This window comes from Triturus cristatus, chromosome 4_2 (genome assembly GCF_964204655.1).
Source record: "Triturus cristatus chromosome 4_2, aTriCri1.1, whole genome shotgun sequence".
Lineage (NCBI taxonomy): Eukaryota > Metazoa > Chordata > Amphibia > Caudata > Salamandridae > Triturus > Triturus cristatus.
Genome location: NC_140586.1, coordinates 502,494,112 through 502,521,545, shown reverse-complemented (window position 1 = coordinate 502,521,545; position 27,434 = coordinate 502,494,112). Strand labels below are relative to the sequence as shown.

General features: G+C 45.5%; 1 protein-coding gene across 1 annotated transcript in view; it reads right to left on the bottom strand.

Moving 5' to 3' along the window:
• Nucleotides 1–19,387, bottom strand: part of LOC146834616 (atrial natriuretic peptide receptor 1-like) — a 961,499-nt gene extending 942,112 nt beyond the window's left edge. Inside the window, exons 1-2 of the mRNA XM_085602083.1 lie at nt 18,947–19,387; nt 17,308–17,398 (exon numbers count right to left, since the gene is read on the bottom strand). Coding sequence (XP_085458209.1) covers nt 17,308–17,398; nt 18,947–19,045 — 190 coding nt within the window. The 5' untranslated portion in view covers nt 19,046–19,387. The remainder of the gene's footprint in view (nt 1–17,307; nt 17,399–18,946) is intronic.
• Nucleotides 19,388–27,434: the final 8,047 nt, after the last annotated feature.

The following is a 27,434-nucleotide window of genomic DNA, read 5'->3' as shown; positions in this document are numbered from 1 at the left end:
ATTGTGGAGGGAAAGCACAGCCCTCTTCAGGTCCCAGGTGCAACTCCTCCCACCCATATACATGGAGATCTCTCTATTCAGCCTTGTGCTGACTCACCCTGTCTCCGGGAATTTCCCAGCCCCCTGGAATTTCCCAGCCCCTGTCACTCAATCTCCAGACAAGGAATACACAGCCTAGCGGAGGCAGGTTTGAATGGTTAGACAAGAAAATACCTACTTTCTAAAAGTGGTATTTTCAAACACAGAATGGTAAAACCAACTTCACTAAAATATGTATTTTATCATTCTGAGTTCAGGCATACTAAATTCGAATTTCTACCATGTTCCCTGAGTCAGTTAGGATTATAAGATGTAATAATCAAACTGCCCATTCTGGCGTATGGAGAACAGGTAGCCTTGCAATAGTGATAAACGAAAATGGCTGTAATTCACTATTAGAACATGCCACACACACCAGGGCATGTCCTACCTTATACTTACAATGCACCCTGCCCTTGGGCCTACCATAGGGGTGTCTGATATTAGGAAAAGGGAAGGTTTAGGGACTGGCAAGTGGGTACACTTGCCCACTCAGCATGACAGTACCAGACTGCACACAGGCTCTGCCATGGCAGACCTTAGACACACTTTAACAGGCTGCTTCTGTGGGTGGCACAACCAGTGCTGCAAGCCCACCAGCAGCAATTGGATTTACAAGCCCTGGGCACTCCTGGTGCACTGTACTAGGGTCTGACAAGTAAACAGAACAACCAATCATGGAATCACTAATTCATACGTCAATTTACAATAGGGAGAGCATATGCACTTTAGCACTGATCAGCAGTGGTAAAGTGCCCAGAGTCATAAAACAGCCAACAACAGGTCAGACAAAATAAAGGAAGAAGGCAACAAGTTCAGGGATGACCCTGCAAGAAGGGCCAAGTCTAACACAACCGCCTTCCAGCCGAAACGCAGGGTAGACCAATCACTACCTTGATGGGCTTCCCTGCTTTGTGCGATAGAACCTGTACTGGACCTGGCCTGCAACTGCAGGGGCAGACTCCAGTTCTGCGCCAATCTTTACCTATTGGAATCCCTCTGTCCATACTCTCAGGTCCCACCAAGCTAATCCATGGGGAACCCTTCTCCTCACCTGTGGACACCACCTGTGCAGCACCTCACCTTAACTTGCTCACAGGTGTGTCCTAACAGACAGACAGCAAAATGCCACAGTGGCCTCTGACAGTAGTCAGGGATGAGACCCACGCCTTAAGCCTCTCAGGGCTCTCAAACCTCTGTTGCGTCAGGGAGCAGGGGGCAGTAGCCCCAGGTGCTTGGCACCCTTTGTCCATTCTCCCTCCTGTCAGGTCAGGTATGACATCCTGGCACTGACCCACCAGCCCCAGGCCTGTACCCGGTGGCTGGACCAAAGACTGAGGTGGCCTCTCCCACACCCGATCCTCCTCCTTAGGGCTCTGTACCCTCCCACTTGGAGTGGTACCCCTTCCAGAATTGCCAGGGCACCTGTGGCAGGTGTCCTGCGCAACTCGCCCACCAGTTCAGGTGTTCTATCCTGCAACTGGGCATCCAGGCCAGGGGGAACACCCTGAACTGATCCTCCAATCTAGGGTCTAAACCCTTCAGTTGAACCTGGGTCAGTGGCGAGGACTCCCTCCCTCTGTACCCCCTTCCAGAGTACTGCCCCCTCCCACCAGGAGTGGTACCCCCAGAAGACAACCCGGTCAGGACACTGTTTACAGTTGTCCCACCCTCCAGGTCAGACAACACCTGAACCTGGCTCTCCAACCTAGGGTCTGAACCCTCAGGCTGCACCGGGGTCAGAGGCGAGGACTTCCTCCGCCTGCACCCCCTTCCAGAGTGCTGTACCCTCCCACCTGGAGTGGCACCCTTAGAAGCTACATCGGTCAGGACACTGATTACAGTGGTCCCTCCCACCAGGTCAGACAACACCTGAACCTGGCTTCCCAACCCCGGGATCAACCCATGCAGTTGAACACTCGTCCGGCGCACCAGGATTTCCTGGGGAGCACCTAAGCCCTCCCCAAGGGTGACAAACAACTCATGTGTCGTGTGACAGTCTGCCTGGAGCAGATCTTCTGACCCCTGTCCATCTGACAGTGCGCGAAGATCCCCCAGGACAGAAGTGGTGTCACCATGGTCATTCACTGGTGACGCAGCCCTTCTGGCTGGCCCCTGACCCACTGGTTCTTCCACTGGGGACTCTTCCCCCTATCACCCCTCAGTCTGGACTTCTTCACCCTCCACTTAGGAGTGGCAATGCCAGACACCAGAACGTATGGAGGCCTGCTTACAGACACTCCCAGTTCACTAGACACAAGGGGATCCCCCTCAACTGGCGGCCCATCAGGACAGCCTAGGCTCTTCACCTGGTGTTCCCTTAAAGAACCATCCAGGCTCGGAGACTGGGTTTCGGGCACCTTGGGACACGCAGCCCCACACTCAATCCTTCTCCACTGAGACAGGACGTGAGTCCATATACCCCTCCCACTACACTGGGACCTAGCTGGGCTACACTTAACCTCTTCCCCCACTCTGGGTTGGAAGATACCTGAACCACTCTTCTTGGGATCACTCCCCAATGCCTTTCCAGACCCTCTGGAATCCACCAAAAGGTCTGCCTCCAATGTGAGCTCCCTGCGGTAAGAGACCTCACTCTCCAACAGGTGTTGGCATAGCTCTGGAAAACAGGGACTTACAATATGCTCTCCCACAATTGGATCACACAGCCCCCCTACATGGGTTAACCAAACTATCCTTCACCTTACCATCCAGTGCCTCGCACACGTACTCCACACCATTTTTCTGAGATTGGCAAGACAGTAGCTGACTGTCTCTGTCACTCAACCCACACTCTTCTGGTCGGTCTTCACACTCACACAACAGGACTTCAACCATGGGGGAATCCCTCCCACAAATAGGACTATGAACCCCTGTGCCAGTTTCCCAATTCACCTCAAGAACACTGCGCACCACGGGAGCTACCTTATATCCTTGAACCTCCTGGTGTAAATTAACCCCCTCCTTCAAGTCAGGTGCCACATCTCTGGGTGTGTGTACTACTCTTTCAGCACTAGAAAATTCAAAATTGCTGCCACCATCTGAGCTGGATTCCTCCTCCCACTCAGCAAAGCTCAATCTCTGAGCTACACACATTTCTTGTTGCTGGGCTGAGACACTCATGGCCTCAAGCCTCTCGAGCTCTAAGTCAAGCTTCCTCATACTCAACTAATGCTCCATTTCCATTTTCTTTTCCTCTAGGGCTAACTTTCCAATTTGCCATTCTAATTCTAACTGCCCGCTTAACTTGAGCTTGGTCAGCTCTATTTCGTGCATCCTACACTCTTTTCTATCTGCCAACTCCTCTGGGGATAGACTTTTACCCGAAATACTGCTACCGGGAGGGGAAGGGGTTCTCCTTCCTCTTGGAACCACTGGCCCTTCCAGCTGCTTCTCTGCATTATCATCATCAGTGGCATTCCTTGCTTCTACCCAGACCCTCAGTGCCTTGTAGAACTCTGGCTTACTTTTACATCCAGTAGTGCAAACATTACATTTCTTGCAGAATAATTTCAGCTGCCTGGCAGTGTAGCTGTCCAATTTCTCTTCTTCCCATTGCAACTCATTATCAACAGAGACTATGGATGCTGCTTTCTCCACCATGGTTAAGCTTGGCATTACTCAAAAATAGAAAGTCCCAAAAAGAAATCTACCAACAAGTATGTGGTCGCGTCTTGGTCTGCACTCTCTAGTAGTGTTCACCAATCACTGTACATGAGTCACAAATGCAAGTCCAAATCCCACAGCTGCCACCAATGTTAGACTTGGGGGTCTCTAGTTGGCACAGGTATGCACTTGTGACAAATAGGGACTCTCACCTCTAGTCAGGGTAAAGGGGTACACTCCTAAAATAACCCCTGCTCACCCCCTTGCGAGCTTGGCACGAGCAGACAGGCTTATCTCAGAGGCAGTGTGTAAAGCATTTGTGAACACATACAGTAATCAAGTGACAGCACTACAGATGGACACCACACAGGTTTTATATAAAAAAAAGTATTCTTTATATAGATTTACCACAAGACCATTAAACGACAAAAATACACAATACTGTTACATTAGATGGTAGAATTGTGCTTAGTTCTCTTTAGTTCTTAAATGCGACGCTTTAAGTCAATGTACCTTTTAGATGCGACACGTAGGGCAAAAAAAGTGTTGCAATGATGTTGATGCGATGAAGATTTTGGTGCAAAGAAATAAAGACGTGAAGATCTTCCATATGCGGCACGCTTCTTCGATGTTGCGAGAAGACTCGATTTGATGCTTCAGCTGCAGCGGCGACACACTTTACGCGATGCGACGACAGCGGCCTTGGCAGCGGCACTCTTCTCCAACATTGCGAGACGCTTCCGCTCGATGCAACAGCTTGCAGCAGCGACACACTCTACGCGATGCGACAACAGCTCCGAAGGCAGCACGCTTCTTCGTGGATGCAAGGCACTTTTCTTGATGTGGTGCAATGCGACAACTACGATGGCTGCGATGGCGACATGCTTCTTCGGCGTTGCGAGACACTTCCTGGATGATGAGAGACGCTTCTGCTTGATGCGACAGCTGCAGCGGCGACACACTTTACGCGATGCGACGACAACAGCTCCGACGGCGGCACGCTTCTCCTTCTTTAGTCGTGCTTCCAACTCCTTGTGACACGCAGTCCCTCAGAAGGCCCAACAACAGCAGCAGGCACTTCCAAAGAACTCTAGGGAGCTGGGGGGTGAAGTCTGTTATTCCTGAGACTTCAGCAGGAGGCAAGCTCTTTTCCAAGCCCTTGGAGATCCTTCACAAGTTGAGCAAAAGTACACACAAAGTTCCTTTCTCCTCTCTTTGGCAGTAGGCAACCCCTGCAGGCCAATCCCCCAGTTTCAGGGATAGTCTCTCCTCAGTTTCTTCTTGGTTCCTCTCCTCAGCAGAGTTTCTTCTTGTTTCCCCAAATGATCTAAATTCTTCGGATCAGGGTCCCAATACTTATACCCCAAAATCCCTTGTCCTCTGAGGGCAGAGGGGCCTTTGCCTAGTCAAAACCAGTTCTGGTCAGTCCTGGAGCACTTTGTTTACATGACTCCTTCTTTCCTTTCAGAGTGCAGGGCAGAGACATCAGACACACCACAGGAGTTGGAGCCAGCATTGTGGCGGGAAAGCACAGCCCTATTCAGATCTCAGGTGCAACTCCTCCCACCCATCTACATGGAGATCTCTCTATTCAGCCCTGTGCTGACTCACCCTGTCTCCGGTAATTTCCCAGCCCCCTGGAATTCCCCAGCCCCTGTCACTCAAACTCCAGACAAGGAATACACAGCCTAGCAGAGGCAGGTTTGAATGGTTAGACAAGAAAATACCTACTTTCTAAAAGTGGTATTTTCAAACACAGAATGTTAAAACCAACTTCACTAAAAGATGTATTTTATCATTCTGAGTTCAGGCATACTAAATTCGAATTTCTACCATGTTCCCTGAGTCAATTAGGATTATAAGATGTAATAATCAAACTGCCCATTCTGGCCTATGGAGAACAGGTAGCCTTGCAATAGTGAAAAATGAAAATGGCTGTAATTCACTATTAGAACATGCCACACACACCAGGGCATGTCCTACCTTATACTTACAATGCATCCTGCCCTTGGGCCTACCATAGGGGTGTCTGATATGAAGAAAGGGAAGGTTTAGGGACTGGCAAGAGGGTGCACTTGCCCAGTCAGCATGACAGTACCAGACTGCATGCAGGCTCTGCAACTGCAGACCTTAGGCACACTTTTACAGGCTGCTTCTGTGGGTGGCACAACCTGTGCTGCAAGCCCACCAGCAGCATTTGGATTTACAAGCCCTGGGCACTCCTGGTGCACTGTACTAGGGTCTGACAAGTAAACCAAACCAACCAATCATGGAATTACTAATTCATACATCAATTTACAATAGGGAGAGCATATGCACTTTAGCACTGATCAGCAGTGGTAAAGTGCCCAGAGTCATAAAACAGCCAACAACAGGTCAGACAAAATAGAGGAGGAAGGCAAAAAGCTCAGGGATGACCCTGCAAAAAGGGCCAAGTCCAACAATACCCCTTCCTTAACTGGATTCACTTTTCCCCTCCTGTAATGGAAGGCTTTGGTTAGTTATAGGTCATCACAAATGCAGACACTGAACATCAGTGCTTGTAATGCCCCCCAAATCAGATAGCAGGATCCTCTGAACGTATCTCCACTAGGCCCTATGTGTATCAATCCCTGACCCACCAAACTGCCCAGGGGAGGTCCTTACTATGGTGCCATCCTCTTGTACCACAATGTGTCCAGTGTCCTGGACCTCCGGGGTCCATGAGTCACCAGCAGCAGTCAGTCCACAGGTTTACCAGTTGAGACTATGCTGTGCGTTCAACTGTCAGGAGACCCTCTGTTCTCGTGGGGCCTTGTCCCACATTGCTAACCATTGTCACATGTCTTCTCGGGAGCAGAAAAAGTGGGACATTCCCCCTGATACCACTCACAACATTTATTTGAGTCCCCTAGAACGCAATTTGCTTTTTTGACTTCCAAGAAGCTTTTCGATTTGTTTGTACCTTGTGGGTGTAGTCAGGGTATACTGATGTTTTATGACTTTTAAATCCAGTGTCGTCAGCTTCTCAGGCCACACGTAACACACAGTCCCTGTCTCTGTAATTGAGAATATGGGTTATGATCGTTCTAAGAAGTGCCCCGGTCTAGGAGGGGTCACCAGCACCCGGTGAGCTCACTCGACCGCAAAGAATGGTGACATACTCACAGGCTGCAGCATTTCAGGGATCTATACCCCCAAAAATGTCTCTGTGTCTGTTCCCTCTGCCCGCTCCGGAAACCCCAGCAGGTGTAAGTTGTTACAGCGGTATCTCCACTCTGCATCTTCTCCCACTGCCTCCAGTGATGTAGTTTTGGAGGTGATAGTGGCAATTTGTTGTTTAAGTATTGCCACCTCCGATTACACCTCCAGAATAGATCCCTCTGCAACTTGGATCTTGTTTGATACTTTCCGTAAATTAGTATGGAGATGGTTTACCTCCAGGGCCACTGTCTCAATATTGCCCTCCAGTGCCACCCGGGACCCCTCAAGGGCTCCTTTGAAGAGAAATCCAATGTCAATTTTCCATAAGCCCTTCCCTGCCGGATCAGGAGCTTAGTGGAGCCCCCTGGTGTGGTGTACTACTCTATTGTGTTCCCCTGCGGGGCCCTCGCCTGTTTAGTCTTTCCCATGTGTCACCAATTTGCTTCTGCATTGCCATGTTGTTTGAAAACAGGCCCCCCGCTGCAAGGCCCAGCCGCAATATCAATTGACGTGTCTTAGATCTTCACCTATGCCTTGGCTTCCAGGCCTTTCTTAATATAGGTAAGTATCCAGTGCCTTTACTCATCACACCAGGGATAAGTTAGCACCCCATCTGCAGCTCTTCACTTGCAACCAGTGGGGTCAGCCAAAAATCTTCTCCCCATAGAGCACCATCAAAGGGCCAGCCTCATTGTATGCATCAACATGGGAGTTCTAAGTTCATCTGGCTACTGTGGCAAAGGAAGGTAGCCTCTGACCAGGGCTACAATGACACCCTACACTCTCAAGCCATAGCAGAGCAGTTCTGCTGCACCCAAGGCAGGTACTGGGGGGGGCAGCTCAACTCGATCAGGACCCAGGCTCCACCTAATAGTTCTGGTCCGGGGGCACCCTCATCATGGACACCACCATGCTTTGGAAATCTAGGTGGGCTGCCGTAATCTGCAGCAGACATGGGTCACAGTGGGTGGCAGAACTACACCTCATGGAACATCTGCCACAGGCCAAGCTCGCAGTGATCTGCAGCCCTCGGAGCCTGTTGGGGGGATGTCTCAAGGGAGGTCAGCGTCACTTCAACAATACCTGGCTCATCATCGCTGCTCCAGCCTGGGTAAGCTTCCCAGCCCCGATCCCAGTTCGAAAGCTGCTCCTGGCCTCCTAGATTTTGTGTGTCCGGCCTTCACCACCTTCCATGCCTGCCAGACCACGGTTTGTAAAGTGTTGTCCCCAGCGTGGCTACGGCACTCCAAAATCGACCTCTCTTGCAGCAGGGCATAGGCGGGAGGGAATCCCGTAACCCATGGTGGAGGGAGGCTACTGCACTCAGAGGATATTGCAGGATTTTAGCACGCAGCCACGGAACCACTCAGGAATGCCATATTGCGTGGCCATGCCCACCAAACAATGTAATAATTAATCATGCAAGTATTTATTTTTAATTTATTTAGTACCTAACTAAATGCCCACACTATACCCCTACAAACCTGGAATCCCACACTGAAAATATGACTAAAATAAATAAGCATAACACAATGTACATCCTTGATAATCAATTAACTAATTAATTAACAATTCATATTTATTTGGTAATTAATTATTAGTTAATTAATGTCCCACCTTATACTCCTACCAACCTACCAACCCGCAATAAAAACATAACTAAAATAAATTAGTATTACATAATGAACATAATTAATTATCAATTAAATAATTAATAATAAATAAATAACAACTTTTTTCTTAACCTCCCGAGCTATATCCCTACAAACCCAATGGCCTACACCTAAACTATATCTAAAATATACTTTACAGGATTTACATAATTGATAAACAATTAAATTGTTAATAATAAATTAATATTTAATGGTCAATTATAACCTTAACTTACCATCCTATACTCCCTACAAATCTAGCAGCCCGCACCTAAAATATAACTAACAAATATAATTATCACACAATTTACATAATTATCAATCAATTAAATACTGAATAATAAATTAGTAATTAATGATCAATTGAATAATATTGAATTAGTTTCCCACCATATACCACTACAAACCTAGATGCCACAGCTAAAATATAACTAAAACATACATCCATATTATTACACAATTGACATACTTAATAATCAAATAATTTACTAATTATAAATGAATAATGAATGGTTAATTGCTTATTACTTAATTAACTTCTCACACTATACTCTTACAAATCGAGAAAACTGCTACAAAACTATAAATTACTTTTAGGAATTAAATACAAATTAAAAATCACCTAAAATTACAAATTATATTTAAAAATACTATTAACAATCCAACAAACAATAATACCACATAAACTTAATATATGAACTAAAACACATTAAAGTAACTATGTTTAGGAAACAATATATAAACAACAACAATATTCTTAACAACAATGTTACTTAACTGAAAAAAGCAATATTCTTGACATCGATATTTCTGCATCACAATATTTTTCTATCACAATATATTTTGCCAAATGTATCTGTCTCGTCTCACAATATGTGCAACTCCATATTCTGTCCAAATACCAAAGTGTGCAGAGTCTTAAAGCTATTAAAAATAAAGTCAGCAAAAACAGGAGGTTGGAAGACAAAAAGTCAGAAAGAAACCATGCCAGGATGCCAGGTGTAACACTGTGGAGCTTGGTGCAAAGCAATCATGCTTAACTTGGAACATTGCATAAAATATTTATGCAGCATACAACAGAAATAAAGTGAAAACACCACACAAGAAAAATACCACACCAATTTAGAGAAATGGAGTAAATGTTAATATTTTTTGCGCTCAGTAAGAACAAAATCCAAGTAGTGGAGCCTGAGATATGCAATTTTGAAGTTTGGGGTAAACACAATGCTTAGAGGCACAATGCACCTCAGTGTCCTGGCCTTAGCTTGGCTCAGGGCCCAGTAGACTGGTATGTAATCATTTGTGAGTTCCCTGAGGGAGAGGCTTTGTAATGTGAAAGTGTGGTAGGTGACAGCTCCTCTCTTTCACCAAGCCAGAGTCGTTTTATCCTGCCAACAGCTATTCCCTCTTTCTCTCACTATCTAGGAGCAATACAAAAAGACCAATTGTCAGCTACACGCAGTATGTGACCCATGACACAGACTACAGGCACCAAATGTTTGGGACAAAAAAAATTCTAAAAGGGGCATTTTCAGAATAGTGACTTAAAATCTGACTTTAGTATTGGAGGGGGTTTAAAATTACAATTCTTTAAAACACAAAACTTGATATTCCATTTGCTCCCAATTGAACATTATTACTTATTAAATGTAAAAAAGTAACCTAATGTTATCCTATGGAAGAGGTAGGCCTCACAGTAGTGAAAAATGCATTTAGGAGATATTCACTATCAGGAAATGTAAAACTTAAAAGTACATGTTCAACGTAAAAAATACACTGCACCCTGCCCTCTGGACTATTTAGGGCCTACCCTAGGTGCGACTTATACATATTAAAAAAGGAGGTTTAACCTTGGCAAAGGTTTATTAAGCTAGGTCGACATGTGGCAATTTAAAACTGCATGTGAGAGCGAATTCCGGAAAAGTTACTGGAACCACCTATGTGCACTGCTGCATGTTTTTAACTCCTTGACTAAACACTTTAATACAATATTATACAGACTTTTCCAGAAAAGTATTCGACATAAGTTTATCTTATCAATGGTTACTTTAATACATTTATACATGTGTTTAAACATCATGATACTCTATTATGACACAAATAAATCACATAAAACTGAATTAAATTCAACAATGTTCAGTGCATAACATATTATTTGTTATAAAAAAGTTAGTATCTTCATCTGTTTGGTTCATAAAAGAAATTACTCATTGCCAAATGCATTTCAGGACCCACGGTCTCTTCTTCGGGGCCAGATAATGAAATGAACCAATGATCCTCTAAAGTAGTCCGACCATATTCACGCATTTCGATGATGTCGAACGCTATCAACTTTTTCCGTGAACGCCACTCGGATCTTATCTGTATGCTCCCGTTCAACTCCAACAACAATGTTTCAATCAGACAGCCCAACTGTGAGCGTGAATGGGTGCTTTTGATTATTTGATGGGACAATGAGTGACATTTATTCATAAAGTGTTAACTCTGAGTGATATAATGCAAGTCCTTCAACTTATTAATTGACAAAGTGTGACAATCTGGAACATTCCCTTTTTTAAAACAATGACAATATTTATGACCATACATTCTTCAATGTGTGACACTATGTGCAAATATTGGCATTTTTCTTTGTTCTACAATATGTGCGTTGGTGATCTCATTGAAACCAGACCGCATCTTTGTATACTCACCAGGCATGCACCAGATCAAGTGCTTGATAAAGGTGTTTCAACAAACCAACTTTGGAATCACAACTTATGACTCATTACATATTTCATCCTTGGAATATATCCATATTGTTTTCATTCTACCCTTCCTTAGTTCCAAATAGTAGTCAGTATCCCAATACATAATACAGGCTGACAGGTTTCATCAAAAAATTCTTCTTCAGGACAAGGTATGAATTTTAAACAATCAAGACAAAATATATCTAAAAAAAATGCTCACGATTGAGACAATACTTTTCAAACTCACTCACTAAATTATAGTAAGTAAATGGAGACTGATGCCATGATAGGAGTATCGGCGTCTCCAATAACATGTAAGTAACAACATGAAACATAGAAAGTGACCTTTTATACTACTGATACAGTGTAAGTAAGTCGTTTTTTCAGTTATTTTGGTCCCCGGGACATTTTACGTTCAGTACCTAAGTGGCATTTTAAATTCTGTATGTCTCTGTCTCAGTGGGGTCTTTGGCATTACCTTAATAAGCCCCATTGTTTGAAAGAAAGAAGAGGCCCTCTTGTTTGGGGAAAATTGATGCTAGGTTTTAAGTTTGAAAGCAACAGCCTATTGGAAGGCAATATGATGTGCTCTTTGTTGTTAGTTTCTATATATAATATTTCGAATGTACTGTGTGAGGAGACTGCATGCAGGATCAGCAAGTGCTTGCAACACTATGACAGTCAGGATCTTTACCGATTGGCAGGCCAAATGGGGGCTACTGGACACATTGCAATGAATCCACCCATTGACTTCTTCTTCTCCAACTTGCATGACTTACATATGCGCCTTGACAACTTCCTCTGCACCTCAGACCTCCATGGCCTAATCCCTGGAGTTGAATATCTGGCCTGCACAATCTCAGCTCACAGTCACAACCCAGTCTTATTATTACTAAGGGTGGGTGAAATTGCGAAATTTCGACATTTTTGCGTTCCGCGCTGAACGCGAAAATGTCGAAACTTACGCGATCCGCGGTGGAACGGAAATATGCAGGGAAGGATTCATTCTGGCACGATGCTCCTCTCATTAACTCTCAACAGGAAGCACTTACAGATATAAATAAAGCAGGTGCCCGAGTTGAAGCTCAAATTCAGTAACGCATTAATCAGCACAAAAAGATTTGTGAGCACGGTGGAGGCTAGGGCAGGTGTGCTTTCTCCCCATATCTACCGAATTTGCTGTAATCCTTGATGTAGGTCTGTGCATCCATGAGTTTCTCAAGCACAATCCCCGTGTAGTTCCTGACACCAGGAGGTTCTGTCTCCTCATCTGCTGCTCTGGTTGGTCTCTGACCCTTTATAAACAAGAGGTATGAGAACTGCATAGAAGCCCCACCCGTTTGGCCCCAGCTCACACACCAGCGGTGTGCAACGTCTTCCCGCCCTTTCCCCACTATGATGAACAGCTCACTCGAGGGACCCCGGCGCCCATCGGCGCGGTGGCAAAAGTTACAAACACACATGGTCGCTGGAGACAACTCTTCGGGAACTTTTCGCAGCTGTAGTGTAGGAAAAGCATTATACATTTACCCACCGAGGTAGCACTTACTGATTAGCCAGTAGAAAGTACTCCAGTTGAGTAGAGGTATTGCACAAAACGATGGCATCCTCTTGGGTAAATATGCAGGGCAGTATTCATTCTGGCACGATGCTCCTGTCACAAAAATTAAACCTCAACAGGAAGCACTTACAGATATAAATAAAGCAGGTGCCCGAGTTGAAGCTCAAATTCAGTAACGCATTAATCAGCACTAAAGTTTTGTGAGCACGGTGGAGGCTAGGCAGGTGTGTTTTCTCCCCATATCTACCCAATTTGCCGTAATCCTTGATGGAGGTCTGTGCTTCCATGAGTTTCTCGAGCGCAATCCCTGTGTAGTTCCTGACACCAGGAGGTTCTGTCTCCTCATCTGCTGCTCTGGTTGGTCTCTGACCCTTTATAAACAAGAGGCATGTGAAGTGCATAGAAGCCCCGCCCGTATGGCCCCAGCCCACACACCAGCGGTGTGCAACATCTTCCCACCCTTTCCCCACTATGATGGACAGCTCACTCGAAGGGACCCCAGCACCCATCGGCGCAGTGGCAAAAGTTACAGACACACATGGTCGCTGGAGACAACTCTTCTGGCCCTTTACGCAGCTGTAGTGTAGGAAAAGCATTATACATTTACCCACCGAGGTAGCACTTACTGATTAGCCAGTAGAAAGTACTCCAGTTGAGTAGAGGTATTGCACAAAACGGTGGCATCTTCTTGGATAAATATGCAGGGCAGGATAGCTTCTGGCACGATGCTCCTGTCACAAAAATTAAATCTCAACAGGAAGCACTTACAGATATAAATAAAGCAGATGCCCGAGTTGAAGGTCAAATTCAGTAACACATTAATCAGCACAAAAGATTTGTGAGCACGGTGGAGGCTAGGCAGGTGTGCTTTCTCCCCATATCTTCCGTCAACAATTTGCTGTAATCCTTGATGGAGCTCTGTGCACCCATGAGTTTCTCAAGTGCAATCCCCGTGTAGTTCCTGACACCAGTAGGTTCTGTCTCCTCGTCTGCTGCTCTGATCGGTCTTTGGCCCTTTATAAACAAGAGGCATGTGAACTGCATGGAAGCCCTGCCCGTTTGGCCCCAGCCCACACACCAGTGGTGTTCAACGTCTTCCGGCCCTTTCTCCCACTATGATGGACAGCTCACTCGAGAGACCCCGGCGCCCGGCGGCGCGGTGGCAAAGTTACAGACACACATGGTCACAGGAGACAACTCTTCTGGCCCTTTACGCAGCTGTAGTGTAGGAAAAGCACTATACATTTACCCAACGAGGTAGCACTTACTGATTAGCCAGTAGAAAGTACTCCAGTTGAGTAGAGGTATTGCACAAAACGGTGGCATCCTCTTGGGTAAATATGCAGGGCAGTATTCATTCTGGCACGATGCTCCTGTCACAAAAATTAAACCTCAACAGGAAGCACTTACAGATATAAATAAAGCAGGTGCCCGAGTTGAAGCTCAAATTCAGTAACGCATTAATCAGCCCAAAATCTCCGCGAGCACGCGAAATTTCGCGTGTTCGTGGAGATTTTCGGCCGTTTCACGAAATTTTGCGAAAAGCAATTACGCAAATTACACCCACCCCTAATTATTACAATTGGGATGGAAACACCCCACACTGAGAATTCCCACAAGGCAATTGAAACCAGAATCGTCAGAGGACCCACTGCTCCAAGGGGTAATTGGCGGAACTCTATAAAGACCCTAAAACTGCAAGTCACATGCCAACCTCAACTCAAGAGACGCTAGTGGTGCCCCTATTAAAACCAGGGAAGCTGGCTGAAGACAGCAAATCATACAGACTGCTGTTGATGCTAAATCTCAACTACAAGATCCTCAGCAGGATCTTAGCCTCCATACTTCTCTCTCTTATGCCCAGACAAATACACCCTGACCAGGCAGGGCTTATACTCGGCTGGAACACTTTGCTTAACATCCGTTGTCTCCTGACAGTGATGAAGGCCAAGCTCTATGGCTGTGAAGATGCGGCCATATTTGCTGTCAACATTGAAAAGACCTTCGATATTCTTGAATGGGGTTTTCTATATGAGCTCATCAATTGGATGGGCTTAGGCCCAGGTTTGTAGAGTGGACCCACTTGTTATATACCGACCCCAAGGCCAGAGTCTGCACAGGGCAAACCATCCGAGAGCTACAGTGTAGAATGGGGGACCAGGCAGGGGTGCCCTTTATCACCAGTGTGGTTTGCCCTGGCAATAGAGCGGTTGGCCAGCCTTTCTCAAGAGGGCAACAGCTATTAGGATATTCAGACAGGTAACCATCATCACCGCATAGCCCTATATGCAGTTTACTTTGTATTATTCCTCAGGGACTTGACCACGGATTTAGCGGGGGCTAGAGCAATACTAGAAAACGTTGACTCACTCTCAGGTCTGCAAGTAAATTGGCAGAAATCCCACCTATTAACCATGAGGGCGAATAGTTATCCAGAGGGACTGGGGGTGCTGAGGTGGGAACCTCTTTGCCTCACTTATTTGAGGGTCAATATTTATCATGACAGGCAGGACCTGCTAGATGGCAATTTAAATTCGGCCATTCGATCATAAAGGTCGAGCACAGAGTTCTGCAGACACTTCCATTATCAGTGGCAGGAAGGGTAGCTTTACTTAAAAGGATAGCTCTCCCCCGACTATTATATTTATTTGCAGTACTTCCCATGTGGGCTTTGTTCCAAAATCTGGAATCCCTGACCACAGGATTTCTGTGAGGTTCTGGCCAGAGACGGGTAGCCCTTTCTAAACTGCAGTTCCCGCCGGGAGAGGGTGAATTAGCAGTTCCGGAGTTCAAGTCCTACTATTTAGTGGCTCAACTCCAATGGTACACACAGTGGTTGGCGGCAGGCAAACACTGGACCGTACAGAAACTTACAGTCATGCGACGCTGCTGGATCCGTGGCTTACAAAAAACATGAACACGATTCCCATACTGCCCCAATCTGCCCCTCATGTTGTTAAAGGTCTTACCCGATGGGGGAAATTGGGAGAAACGTACTGAATGGCTGGCTGCAGGAGTGACAACAGTGGGGGACTTGTTACAAACTAATGAGCTCCTACCCTTTGGGGAATTCCAATCAGAATTTGACCTTCCACAGGGACATTTCTTGCTGCAGAGAGCCGGGACAATAGCCTTCCAAAAACACTTAAAAACTGGAACAACAGAATCACTTCACCGCAAAACCTGCCAATATATTGCTTTGTTGGCGGGTACAGTTAAAGCAGTCACATGCCTTTATCAGGCAATTAGGGGGGGGACATGCTTCGGTCCCTAGACACTCTGAAAGCACGGAGGGAGGAAGATTTGGGGCTCCCCATACCCAAAAAAGACTGGGCAGAGATACTGGAACAGGTAACAAAAGTATATAAAAACCCTTGATTTAAATTGATCCATTACTACAACATTCGAGGGCTTAATTTACCCAAGGACAAATCAACATGTATTTCCATATGGAGGAGGCAGTATGTCTGAGATGAGGGGTAATGGGGACGGAACTTAAGCACATGTTATGGGAATGCTCCCAATTGACGGATTCGTGGGAGGAGGTCACGATGGTAGTAGCAGATACCATCTCCAAAGAGTTCTCTGTTTGATCAGCCATTGCATACTCTTCGGGTTTCTACATACCTCCATAACAAAAGTTACTTGCAGGATCCAAGACCTAGCATTCATTCTGGCTAATTGGGATATCACAAGACGTTGGAAGGCCCGCGGATCCCTGAATCGCTATGTGGCATAAGGAGCTCAAGCGACGGGCTAGATGAGAGGGGGAGGTCCTGCACCTCAAGTCACAGATGTGATTGTTTTTACTAGAAGTAGCAAGAGCCTGGGAGGCTTTAGTAGGTAGCCTGAAAGACCAGGAAGCGTAATCCCACACACCATCACCGGAGGGTTCTCCGGCACCGCCTCCTCCACAACATTTGGTTATTTAGATGTAGAACAGTGGAACATGTCTTCCAACTATTCTCTACCCACCCGTTGCATTCCAGTGGTGTGAAATCTTGACAGCTAGAGAGCCCTGGGTAAATGTCTAGTTACCCAGTACTACTTGAAACATTTGAAGTTTTTGATGGTGCGACTCATGGGGGAATGGGTGGAGGAGAGTCATGGGGTGTTGGAACTTTTGTGACTGATTTTGCTTTAAATGGTATTTTGTACTTGGATATTTTGGTCCTAATAGTATTGTTTTTGGATGACTGCAAACATAATTGTACTAGTAACGTTTTGCTGATGGCAAAACTTTCAATAAAATGTGTTTTAAAAAAAAATCGAATGCTTGTAATACATTGGCAAAAGAAATGTAATTAAAATATAGCAGTCTTGGGAAAAAGATATAAGAATACAAGTAGATATTGTATGTATTTTCGAAGAATAACTTAAAATAATTTGAATACGGTTCTATGTTTAATATCTTGTATGGATGAGTGATACAAACTGTACACAAACCATTCAGTATATTTCTAAAAAAAAATACCAACAAGAAACATGTTAAGACACTAACCCAGGCAGTCGATCATATTGTGTTCGTTGGGTTGATCTACTGGCCAACAGTCATATTCAGTGTTGTCCAGGTCATGCCAGCAAAATACAGTCTATGAAGGAGACACAAATGTATATTCAGTCACACAGGTGTTTTTAAGAAGCATTCTGTTGGCCTAAAGTAAATCAAAAGTAAACCTAATGTGAGAAAATACTATGCTTGCAAGTCTAATACACTGCGTTCATCCACTGTGATTCCACCAACCTGACCCAACTCTTTTGACATACAGAAAAGCCTACAGCTTTTGTTGGGTTTTTTTTCTAGCATGTGTGTTTGTTATCATTCACTATTTATAACTATGCTGCAGCCTCATGACTTTGTGGATAGACCCTTTAAACTGCACTTCATGTGCTGTGTGTGTCGGAAATCGGTAGCTTTGAGGACCCACTGTTTTCAGTGGCATATATGACAAAGTGTACCATGGTATATTCATTTGTAACACATTTTTTAATGTTTCTTAAAGATATGAATTATTAATCGATGTTGAATGGCATTAATTTATGATGTAGTTTTTGTAAACGAAAAAAGCGAGAACATGTACTTGTCATTAAGATCAAAGAAGATAGGTTTTCACCCCTGTCGTCACTGTGAGTCTGGTGAAATGAAACCCCTGTTGACAAACAAACACCTTGAATTTCAATAGTAATCTTCGACTACAACTGTCCAAAAGATTTCATTAATTAGACCAATAGATTATTCTGTGAAATGAACCTCCATCGTATAGTTCCTGGTGTACATAAAAACAGTCCATTTAATAAGGTATTCGGTAGCTATTTAACAAAATAGCACCAACTACAACACTATTGTTGGTCAAGTGCTTTAGAATTTCAAAATCATTTAGCTAAATTGTGGGAACATACAACTTTTTCATGTTGCACAAAATGTATATGTATTACAACTTTGCATTAGATTAAATGCTAGGTACGGATGGTATGTTTGTGTCTCACAAGTGCTTATCTATTTCACCCAGGATGGAATTGTAGGAAATATCTTTTTAAAGAAATCTGACTTGTCTTGGACTTTTAAAAATGACACACAGACATTTGGTTCCGAGAATGAAAACACAAGGCATCTAATGGCATTATTACTAGATGTTTTTCCTATAATAAATTATGCTCTTTTCAAACGTTAAAACATGTGCAAGCATATTTCATATTTAATGTGACTAGTTTAGGTTTTGTATCAATTATAGAATGTGTTTTTTAACTTAAAATGCACAAGACCAGTGACAGCTAAATAGAATTAATGGCTTGTAGCTTGCTTGGAAGAAACTTCATTTGACCTTGTAGATGACAACCGAATATGCTGTGAAATAGAGACACTCAGAATGACTCACTTCAAAGCGCTATATTATTAATGAATGCCTTGTGACTATCAGCTATTGTACAGACCACCTTATCACAGAGCTGCCTGAAATACCTTCTTGGTTGCAAGCTGGAAATGTTCATATATTTCCATAAGATGCTAGTTTATAGTAACTTCAACTCTCAACATAATGCAAACGCTCCATAATGCTCCCACGATAAAAATGACACTGTAGAAATTAAACATGCAGCTTAAACATTGTTCACTTGTTCTTTAGTAGGCGCTACATTCGTACCTTCTGATTAAGGAGCGTGAATATGAAGATTAACATGCACATGAGCAGGGCATCTCTTCTGAATGGTAGGGTGAGGTGCAGTCGGGGTTCAGAGTTCATCCTGCTGGGCCTCTTTTCCGGAGGGTCTGTTCTCAACTGTCCAGTTCAATTTCCGGTCACTGTAGAGCAGGGTAGCTATGTGTCTATTTTCTTCTCACCTCTGATTCACCTTGGCCCTCATATGGCTAACTATGGCCTTCTTCCGCGTGATATGAGCATTGCACTCCGGCATCCACTATACCTTCGTGGTTATTGCGTCACGTCCGTCCGACTGACTCCCAGTGGCCTTGGATCCTTCTTCCCTCGGGTAAGGCTTTGCATTCAGATCTTCTCTACCGGTTCTAAGAGGCGCTCAGTGGGAATTCAGAGAAACAAAGGCGAATGCAAGTAATCCCCTCACTGGACAGCTTAACCCGCGAGCCCACACTCTGCCTTCCAAACGCTATGTCTCCTAAAGTTCTCTTTCTCACTAATTGATACGGCTGCCTCCTGTATTCAATTCTGCCCATGCGTTCCACGTGCATTGTCCTTCCGACAGTCTTGTCTGCTAGGAGGGCTTTGCAATAAGCACGTGATCACACCTGGTATTCTCACTCTGTTTGTTTCCATTCTTTAATCTGTCCATAAATAGTGCTTTTTGTCAGTGCTGATCCCCCAGCAGTCCAGCTGTGCCAACATTAAACCTCTCTAATTGGAAGAGGGTGTCTGACAATTGTCATCATTTCGAAGCCCTCTGTGAGTTATTATGCGGCATTAGCGTAAGACTTTCACCTGTCCTGGTTTATCCCTTAATTCGGGGCCCCTGGGAAGGAGTTTTACATTTAACACCAAAGGACAGAAGAAGTGTTGGTAAATTAGCCTAGTAATGTTATGAACAAGCTGGGTTCATATGGTGAAACTTCTGGCAGCTTGAAAGGCAAAGGTTTGAATAGTCACCTTTTATTTGGCTTATTGTAAACTGAATTTTCTAATGCAAATATATTTGTATCGAGGCAAGAAGTTTGTGAAAAGGGCACATTTCTTTGACGTTGCCCAGATACTTTTGCATCATAAATTGTTATTATAATAGATAACCATTTAGCAATTTTGATCTGTGTATGTGGGTGCATTCTCTTTTCTTATAACCTATTTAACCACTTCACTGCTAGGCCTTTTCCCCCCCCTGTGCTAAGCCTTTTTTCGGCTATTTGGGGTAGTGCGCGTTTAGGCCCCTGTAACGTTTTGACCACATAAGTTATCCACTCCAAATGTTTGTCCTTTCTTCCAACATTATGGGGATTGTAAAGGTACCCAGGGCTTGTGGATTCCCCAAGAGGGGTCCCAGAAATTAGCCAAAATACAGCAAAATTTTGTTCGTTGGGGGGGGGAAATGGGAAAAAAGGGCTGCAAATGAAAGCGTTTGGGTTTTTCCCTGCAAATGGTATCAAAAAGGGTTTGTGGGGCTGAAATCACCATTTCCCCAGCTTTTAGGGAATGACAGACCTTTGTCAGAAAACCAACATTTTTTACACAGTTTTGACATTTTTCTGGGACATAGCCTATTTTTGCCATTTTTTGTGCTTTCAACCTCCTTCCAGTTAATGGTTGAAATGGGTATGGAAGCAATAATGGATCCTGGAAAGCTATACATTTTAGAAAAGTAGACAAAATTCTGAATTCAGCAGGGGGTCATTTGTGTAGATCCATCAAGGTTTCTTTATAGAAACTAACAGTTAAATATAGGAAAAATGGAAAATTTGTTGAAAAAAACAGCCTTTTGTGTCAACGTTTTCACTTGTAACTTCTAATTATGACAGCTCTTTGAAAGCAATATACTGTTACATCCGCTGGACCTTTCTGGTTGTGGGGATATATAGGACTTGTAGGTTCACCAAGAACCCGACGAACCCAGAGTCAAAAACTGAGCAGCAATTTTCAATGGCTTTTTATTATGTACCGGGAATATAACAATTATTGTGGGAAAATGTATACATGGAAAAATCGGTATGAAAGACACCTATGTATTTCTGAAATGGGAACAAATAATGGAGTTTAGAAACAGTAGATATTTGCACATTTTCGAAATTGGAAATACGCATACTATCATGAGCAATATCGGTCATTTTTCAAACTGACTTCTTTTTTACACAATGTCTTTCATTTGGAAGGCAGAAATGCATCGAAAGTCAATAGGTAATAACAGTTGCTTTACAAATCTGAATTACCCTAAGTCTCCTGATAAAATGGTACCTCACTTGTGTAGGTCGACCTAGTGCCCGCGACAGCAAACGGCGCAAAACGCAACATGGTCACACCTTGATTTGCAGTGAAAAATGACCCTTTTTTGGCAAAGTACCTAGCTGTAGTTTTTGAACCATAGCTCTGCCAGCAACTAGGGAAACCTAGCAAACCTATACATTTTTCAAAACTAGACACCCAGGGTAATCCAGGATGTGGTGACTTGACTGCCTCCCACCAGGTTCTGTTACCCAGAATCCCTTGCAAACCTAAAACATTGGCAAAAAAGAAAACATTTTCCCCACATTTCTGTGGCGGAAAGTTCTGGAATCTGCGTGGATCCACAAATTTCCACCCACCCTGCGTCCCACAAAGTCTTCCAAGAAAAATAGTACCTCACTTGTGTGGGTCGGCCTAGTGCCCGTGACAGGAAATAGCACAAAACGCAACGTGGTCACACCTCAATTTCGCAGTGAAAAATGACCCTTTTTTGGCAAAGTGCCTAGCCGTAGTTTATGATCCATAGCTCTGCCGGTTGCTGGAGAAACCTAGCAAACCTATACATTTTTAAAAACTAGACACCCAAGGGAATCTAGGATGGGGTGACTTGACTGCCTCCCATCAGGTTCTGTTACCCAGAATCCCTTGCAAACCTAAAAAATTGGCAAAAAACAACATTTTCCCCATATTTCTGTGGTGGAAAGTTCTGGAATCCGCGTGGATCCCCAAATTTCCACCCACCCCGCATTCCCCAAAGTCTTCCGAGAAAAATGATACCTCACTTGTGTGGGTCGGCCTAGTGCCCCGCGACAAGAAACAGCGCAAAAAGCAACGTGGACACACCTCAGTTTCGCAGTGAAAAATGACCCTTTTTTGGCAAAGTGCCTAGCTGTAGTTTATGAACCATAGCTCTGTCGGTTGCTAGGAAAACCTAGCAAACCTATACATTTTTGAAAACTAGACACCCAGGGGAATCCAGGATGGGATGGCTTGACTGCCTCCCACCAGGTTCTGTTACCCAGAATCCCTTGCAAACCTAAAACATTGGCAAAAAAGAAAACATTTTCCCCACATTTCTGTGGCGGAAAGTTCTGGAATCTGCGTGGATCCACAAATTTCCACCCACCCTGCGTCCCACAAAGTCTTCCAAGAAAAATAGTACCTCACTTGTGTGGGTCGGCCTAGTGCCCGTGACAGGAAATAGCACAAAACGCAACATGGTCACACCTCAATTTCGCAGTGAAAAATGACCCTTTTTTGGCAAAGTGCCTAGCCGTAGTTTATGATCCATAGCTCTGCCGGTTGCTGGAGAAACCTAGCAAACCTATACATTTTTAAAAACTAGACACCCAAGGGAATCTAGGATGGGGTGACTTGACTGCCTCCCATCAGGTTCTGTTACCCAGAATCCCTTGCAAACCTAAAAAATTGGCAAAAAACAACATTTTCCCCATATTTCTGTGGTGGAAAGTTCTGGAATCCGCGTGGATCCCCAAATTTCCACCCACCCCGCGTTCCCCAAAGTCTTCCGAGAAAAATGATACCTCACTTGTGTGGGTCGGCCTAGTGCCCCGCGACAAGAAACAGCGCAAAAAGCAACGTGGACACACCTCAGTTTCGCAGTGAAAAATGACCCTTTTTTGGCAAAGTGCCTAGCTGTAGTTTATGAACCATAGCTCTGTCGGTTGCTAGGAAAACCTAGCAAACCTATACATTTTTGAAAACTAGACACCCAGGGGAATCCAGGATGGGATGGCTTGACTGCCTCCCACCAGGTTCTGTTACCCAGAATCCCTTGCAAACCTAAAACATTGGCAAAAAAACAACATTTCCCCATATTTTTGTGGTGGAAAGTTCTGGAATCTGCGTGGATCCACAAATTTCCACCCACCCTGCGTCCCACAAAGTCTTCCAAGAAAAATAGTACCTCCTTTGTGTGGGTCGGCCTAGTGCCCGTGACAGGAAATAGCACAAAACGCAACATGGTCACACCTCAATTTTGCAGTGAAAAATGACCCTTTTTTGGCAAAGTGCCTAGCCGTAGTTTATGATCCATAGCTCTGCCGGTTGCTGGAGAAACCTAGCAAACCTATACATTTTTAAAAACTAGACACCCAAGGGAATCTAGGATGGGGTGACTTGACTGCCTCCCATCAGGTTCTGTTACCCAGAATCCCTTGCAAACCTAAAAAATTGGCAAAAAACAACATTTTCCCCATATTTCTGTGGTGGAAAGTTCTGGAATCCGCGTGGATCCCCAAATTTTCACCCACCCCGCGTTCCCCAAAGTCTTCCGAGAAAAATGATACCTCACTTGTGTGGGTCGGCCTAGTGCCCCGCGACAAGAAACAGCGCAAAAAGCAACGTGGACACACCTCAGTTTCGCAGTGAAAAATGACCCTTTTTTGGCAAAGTGCCTAGCTGTAGTTTATGAACCATAGCTCTGTCGGTTGCTAGGAAAACCTAGCAAACCTATACATTTTTGAAAACTAGACACCCAGGGGAATCCAGGATGGGATGGCTTGACTGCCTCCCACCAGGTTCTGTTACCCAGAATCCCTTGCAAACCTAAAACATTGGCAAAAAAACAACATTTCCCCATATTTTTGTGGTGGAAAGTTCTGGAATCTGCGTGGATCCACAAATTTCCACTCAGCCCGCGTTCCCCAATGGTACCTCACTTGTGTTGGTTGGCCTAGTGCCCGCGACAGGAAACGGCACAAAACGCAACATGGACACACCTCAGTTTCGCAGTGAAAAATTACCCTTTTTTGGCAAAGTGCCCAGCTGTAGTTTATGAACCATAGCTCTGCCGGTTGCTAGGAAAATCTAGCAAACCTATACATTTTTGAAAACTAGACACCCAGGGGAATCCAGGATGGAGTGACTTGACTGCCTTCCACCAGGTTCTGTTAGCCAGAATCCCTTGCAAACCTAAACAATTAGCAAAAAACCAACATTTTCCCCACATTTCTGTGGTGGAAAGTTCTGGAATCTGCGTGGATCCACAAATTTCCACACACCCCGCGTTCCCAAAGTCCACCAAGAAAAATGGTACCTCACTTGTGTAGGTCGGCCTAGTGCCCACGACAGGAAACGTCACAAAACGCAACGTGGACACACCTCGATTTCGCAGTGAAAAATTACCCTTTTTTGGTAAAGTGCCTAGCTGTAGGGTTTGAACCCTAGCTCTGCCGGCACCTAGGAAAACCTACCAAACCCACACATTTCCGAAAACTAGGCACCCAGGGGATTCTAGTTTGGTATGGCTTGCGTGGATCCCCTAAAGTTTCCTTACCCAGAATCCCCTGCAAACTTCAATTTTAGTTGAAAAATGCACCTTTTTCACAAATTTTTGTGTGGGAAAGTTGTGGCATCCCCGGGCTGACACAAATTTCCTACCACCCAGCTTTCCCCCGGGTTTCCCGATAAAAATGGTGCCTCACTCGTGTGGGAGGCCCAACTACAGCGACAAGCGAGGGCACAAAACGTAGTGAGGCGACATCAAAATTGCCTATCACAAAACAACCTGGTTTTGCAAGGGGGGTCACCTGGGTTTTTGGCCCCGTGCTTGGCGGCCACCTAGGGAAATATACCAAACCCACACATTTCTGAAAACTAGACACCCTGGGGATTCCAGGGAGGTATGGCTTGGGTGGATCCCCCAAGGTTTCCTTACCCAGAATCCCATGCAAACCTCCATTTTAGCTGACAAAAATCACTTTTTTTACACATTTTTGTGTGGGAAAGTTGTGGCATCCCCGGGCTGACACAAATTTCCTACCACCCAGCGTTCCCCCGGGTCTCCCGATAAAAACGGTGCCTCACTCGTGTGGGAGGCCCAAGTACCTACAACCGGCAAGGGCACAAAAAGTAGTGAGGCAACATCAAAATTGCCTATCACAAAACGACCTGGTTTTGCAAGGGGGGTATCCTGGGTTTTTGGCCTGGTGCTCGGCGGCCACCTAGGGAAACCTACCAAACCCACATATTTCTGAAGACTAGACACCCGAGGGGTTATAGGGAGGTATGGCTTGCGTGGATCCCCCAATGTTTCCTTACCCAGAATCCCCTGGAAACCTCAATTTTAGCTAAAAAAATCACTTTTTTCACACATTTTTGTGTGTGAAAGTTGTGGCATCACCGGGCTGACACAAATTTCCTACCACCCAGCATTTCCTCGCGTCTCCCAATAAAAACGGTGCCACACACGTGTGGGTGGCCCAACTATCCGCGACAGGCAAGGGCACAAAACGTAGTGAGGCGACATCAAAATTGCCTATCACAAAACAACCTGGTTTTGCAAAGTAAATGTAAAAGTAAATGTAAAGGTACTTATAGAGCGCACTGTCACCAGACGGCCACCTTGCGGTATCGCCTTTTGCGGTTTCCTGGCGCTGATACTCATACCGCTGTGGAACCCCTCCTGGCTTTCCCTGTGAAGTGTCCACTCCTGGGCACCCCCAGGGTGAAGCCAGGCATCCTTAGCGCTGTTGGGGCCGGTGTGGAGGCTAAGCAAGCTATTGCCCAGAGTTGCAGTGTGGGGCCCATGATTAGAAGAGGCACCGAGGCGAGAATAGACAGGTCCGAGGAAATTGAGCCCGAGCGATGCCGCGGCAGGAATCGAACCCTGGTCTCTGGCCAGAACTCTGCTTCAGGGTCTGCCGCTCTAACCATTGAGCCACACTCCTCCACTGTGGGTCACCTGGGTTTTTGGCCCCGTGCTCGATGGCCATCTAGGGAAACCTACCACACCCACACATTTCAGAAAACTGTACACCCGTGGGCTTTCAGGGAGGTAGGGCTTGAGTGGATCCCCCAACGTTTCTGTACCCAGAATCCCCTGCAAAAATCAATTTAGCTGAAAAAATCACTTTTTTCACACATTTTTGTGTGGGAAAGTTGTGTCATCACCGGGCTGACACAAGCCATACCTCCCTGGACTCCCCCGGGTGTCAAGTTTAAAAAAATTTGTGGGTTTGATAGGTTTCCCTAGATGGCCGCCAAGCCCGGGGCCAAAAAGTCATGGGACCCCCCTTGCAAAACCAGGTTGTTTTGTGATAGGTCATTTTGATGTCTCCTAAATAGGTTTTGGGCCCTTGCCTGTCACGAGCACTAGGCCTACCCACGCAAGTGAGGTACCATTTTTCTCGGAAGACTTTGGGGATTGCGCGGTGGGTGGAATTTTGTGGAACCACGCAGATTCAAGAATTTTCCACCACAGAAATGTGAGGAAAATGTGTTTTTTTGGACAAATTTTTAGGTTTGCAAGGGATTCTGGGTAACAGAACCTGGTGAGAGCAAGCCAAGTCACCCCCATCCTGGATTCCCCTGGGTATCTAGTTTTCAAAAATGTACAGGTTTGCTAGGTTTCCCTACGTGCCACCTGCGCTAGGGCCCAAAATCCACAGGGAGGCACATTGCTAAAAAAAAGTCGGAGCCTAGTGGGCTTTTTGCCGCCCTGGGGGGGAACTGGGGGGGGGGGGGGTTCTCCCGATATGCCCCCAAATGGGGCATAAAGACTGTGGCTATTTTTGTGGGGGTGGGGGTATTGGTATGACCATTTTGGACAGCCCCTACCCCAACACATAAAAAAAGCCTGCGTACTTGCTGGCTCATAGTGGGCTTTCTGCAGGGGGCAGATCAGGGGCCACTGCCACCATCTTCCCTCCTGGGGGGCAGAAAGACTGGAATTTCTCTGGGGGTGTGGTGGGGGTATTGTCATGCCCATTTGAGGGGGCTAAATTGGGGGAATACGGCTCCCATATGCCTCCCGGGGGCAGAAAGACTGTCATTTTTGTGGGGAGGTGGGGGCATTGGGGTGCCCATTTCGGGCAGCCCCCACCCTGAAAACAAATGCGCAAAAATTCCCTGGCATCAAGTTGGCTTTCTGCCCCCCTGTGGGGGGCAGATTGGGGGCTACTGCCCCATCTGCCCCCCAGGGGGGGCAGAAAGGCTGTAATGGTGGCAGGGGGTGGGGGCATTGGCATGCCCATTTTGGGCAGCCCCCACCCTAAAACAAATTGTGCAAAAGAAAATCCCTGGCATTTAGTGGGTTTTCTGCCCCCCTGGGGGGGCAGATTGGGGGCTACCGCCCCATCTGCCCCTCAGGTGGGACAGAAAGGATGTAATGGTGGTGGGGGTGGGTGCATTGGAATGCCTGTTTTGGGAAGCCCCCACCCTAAAAAAATGATGCGAAAAAAAATCCCTGGCATCAAGTGGGCTTTCTGCC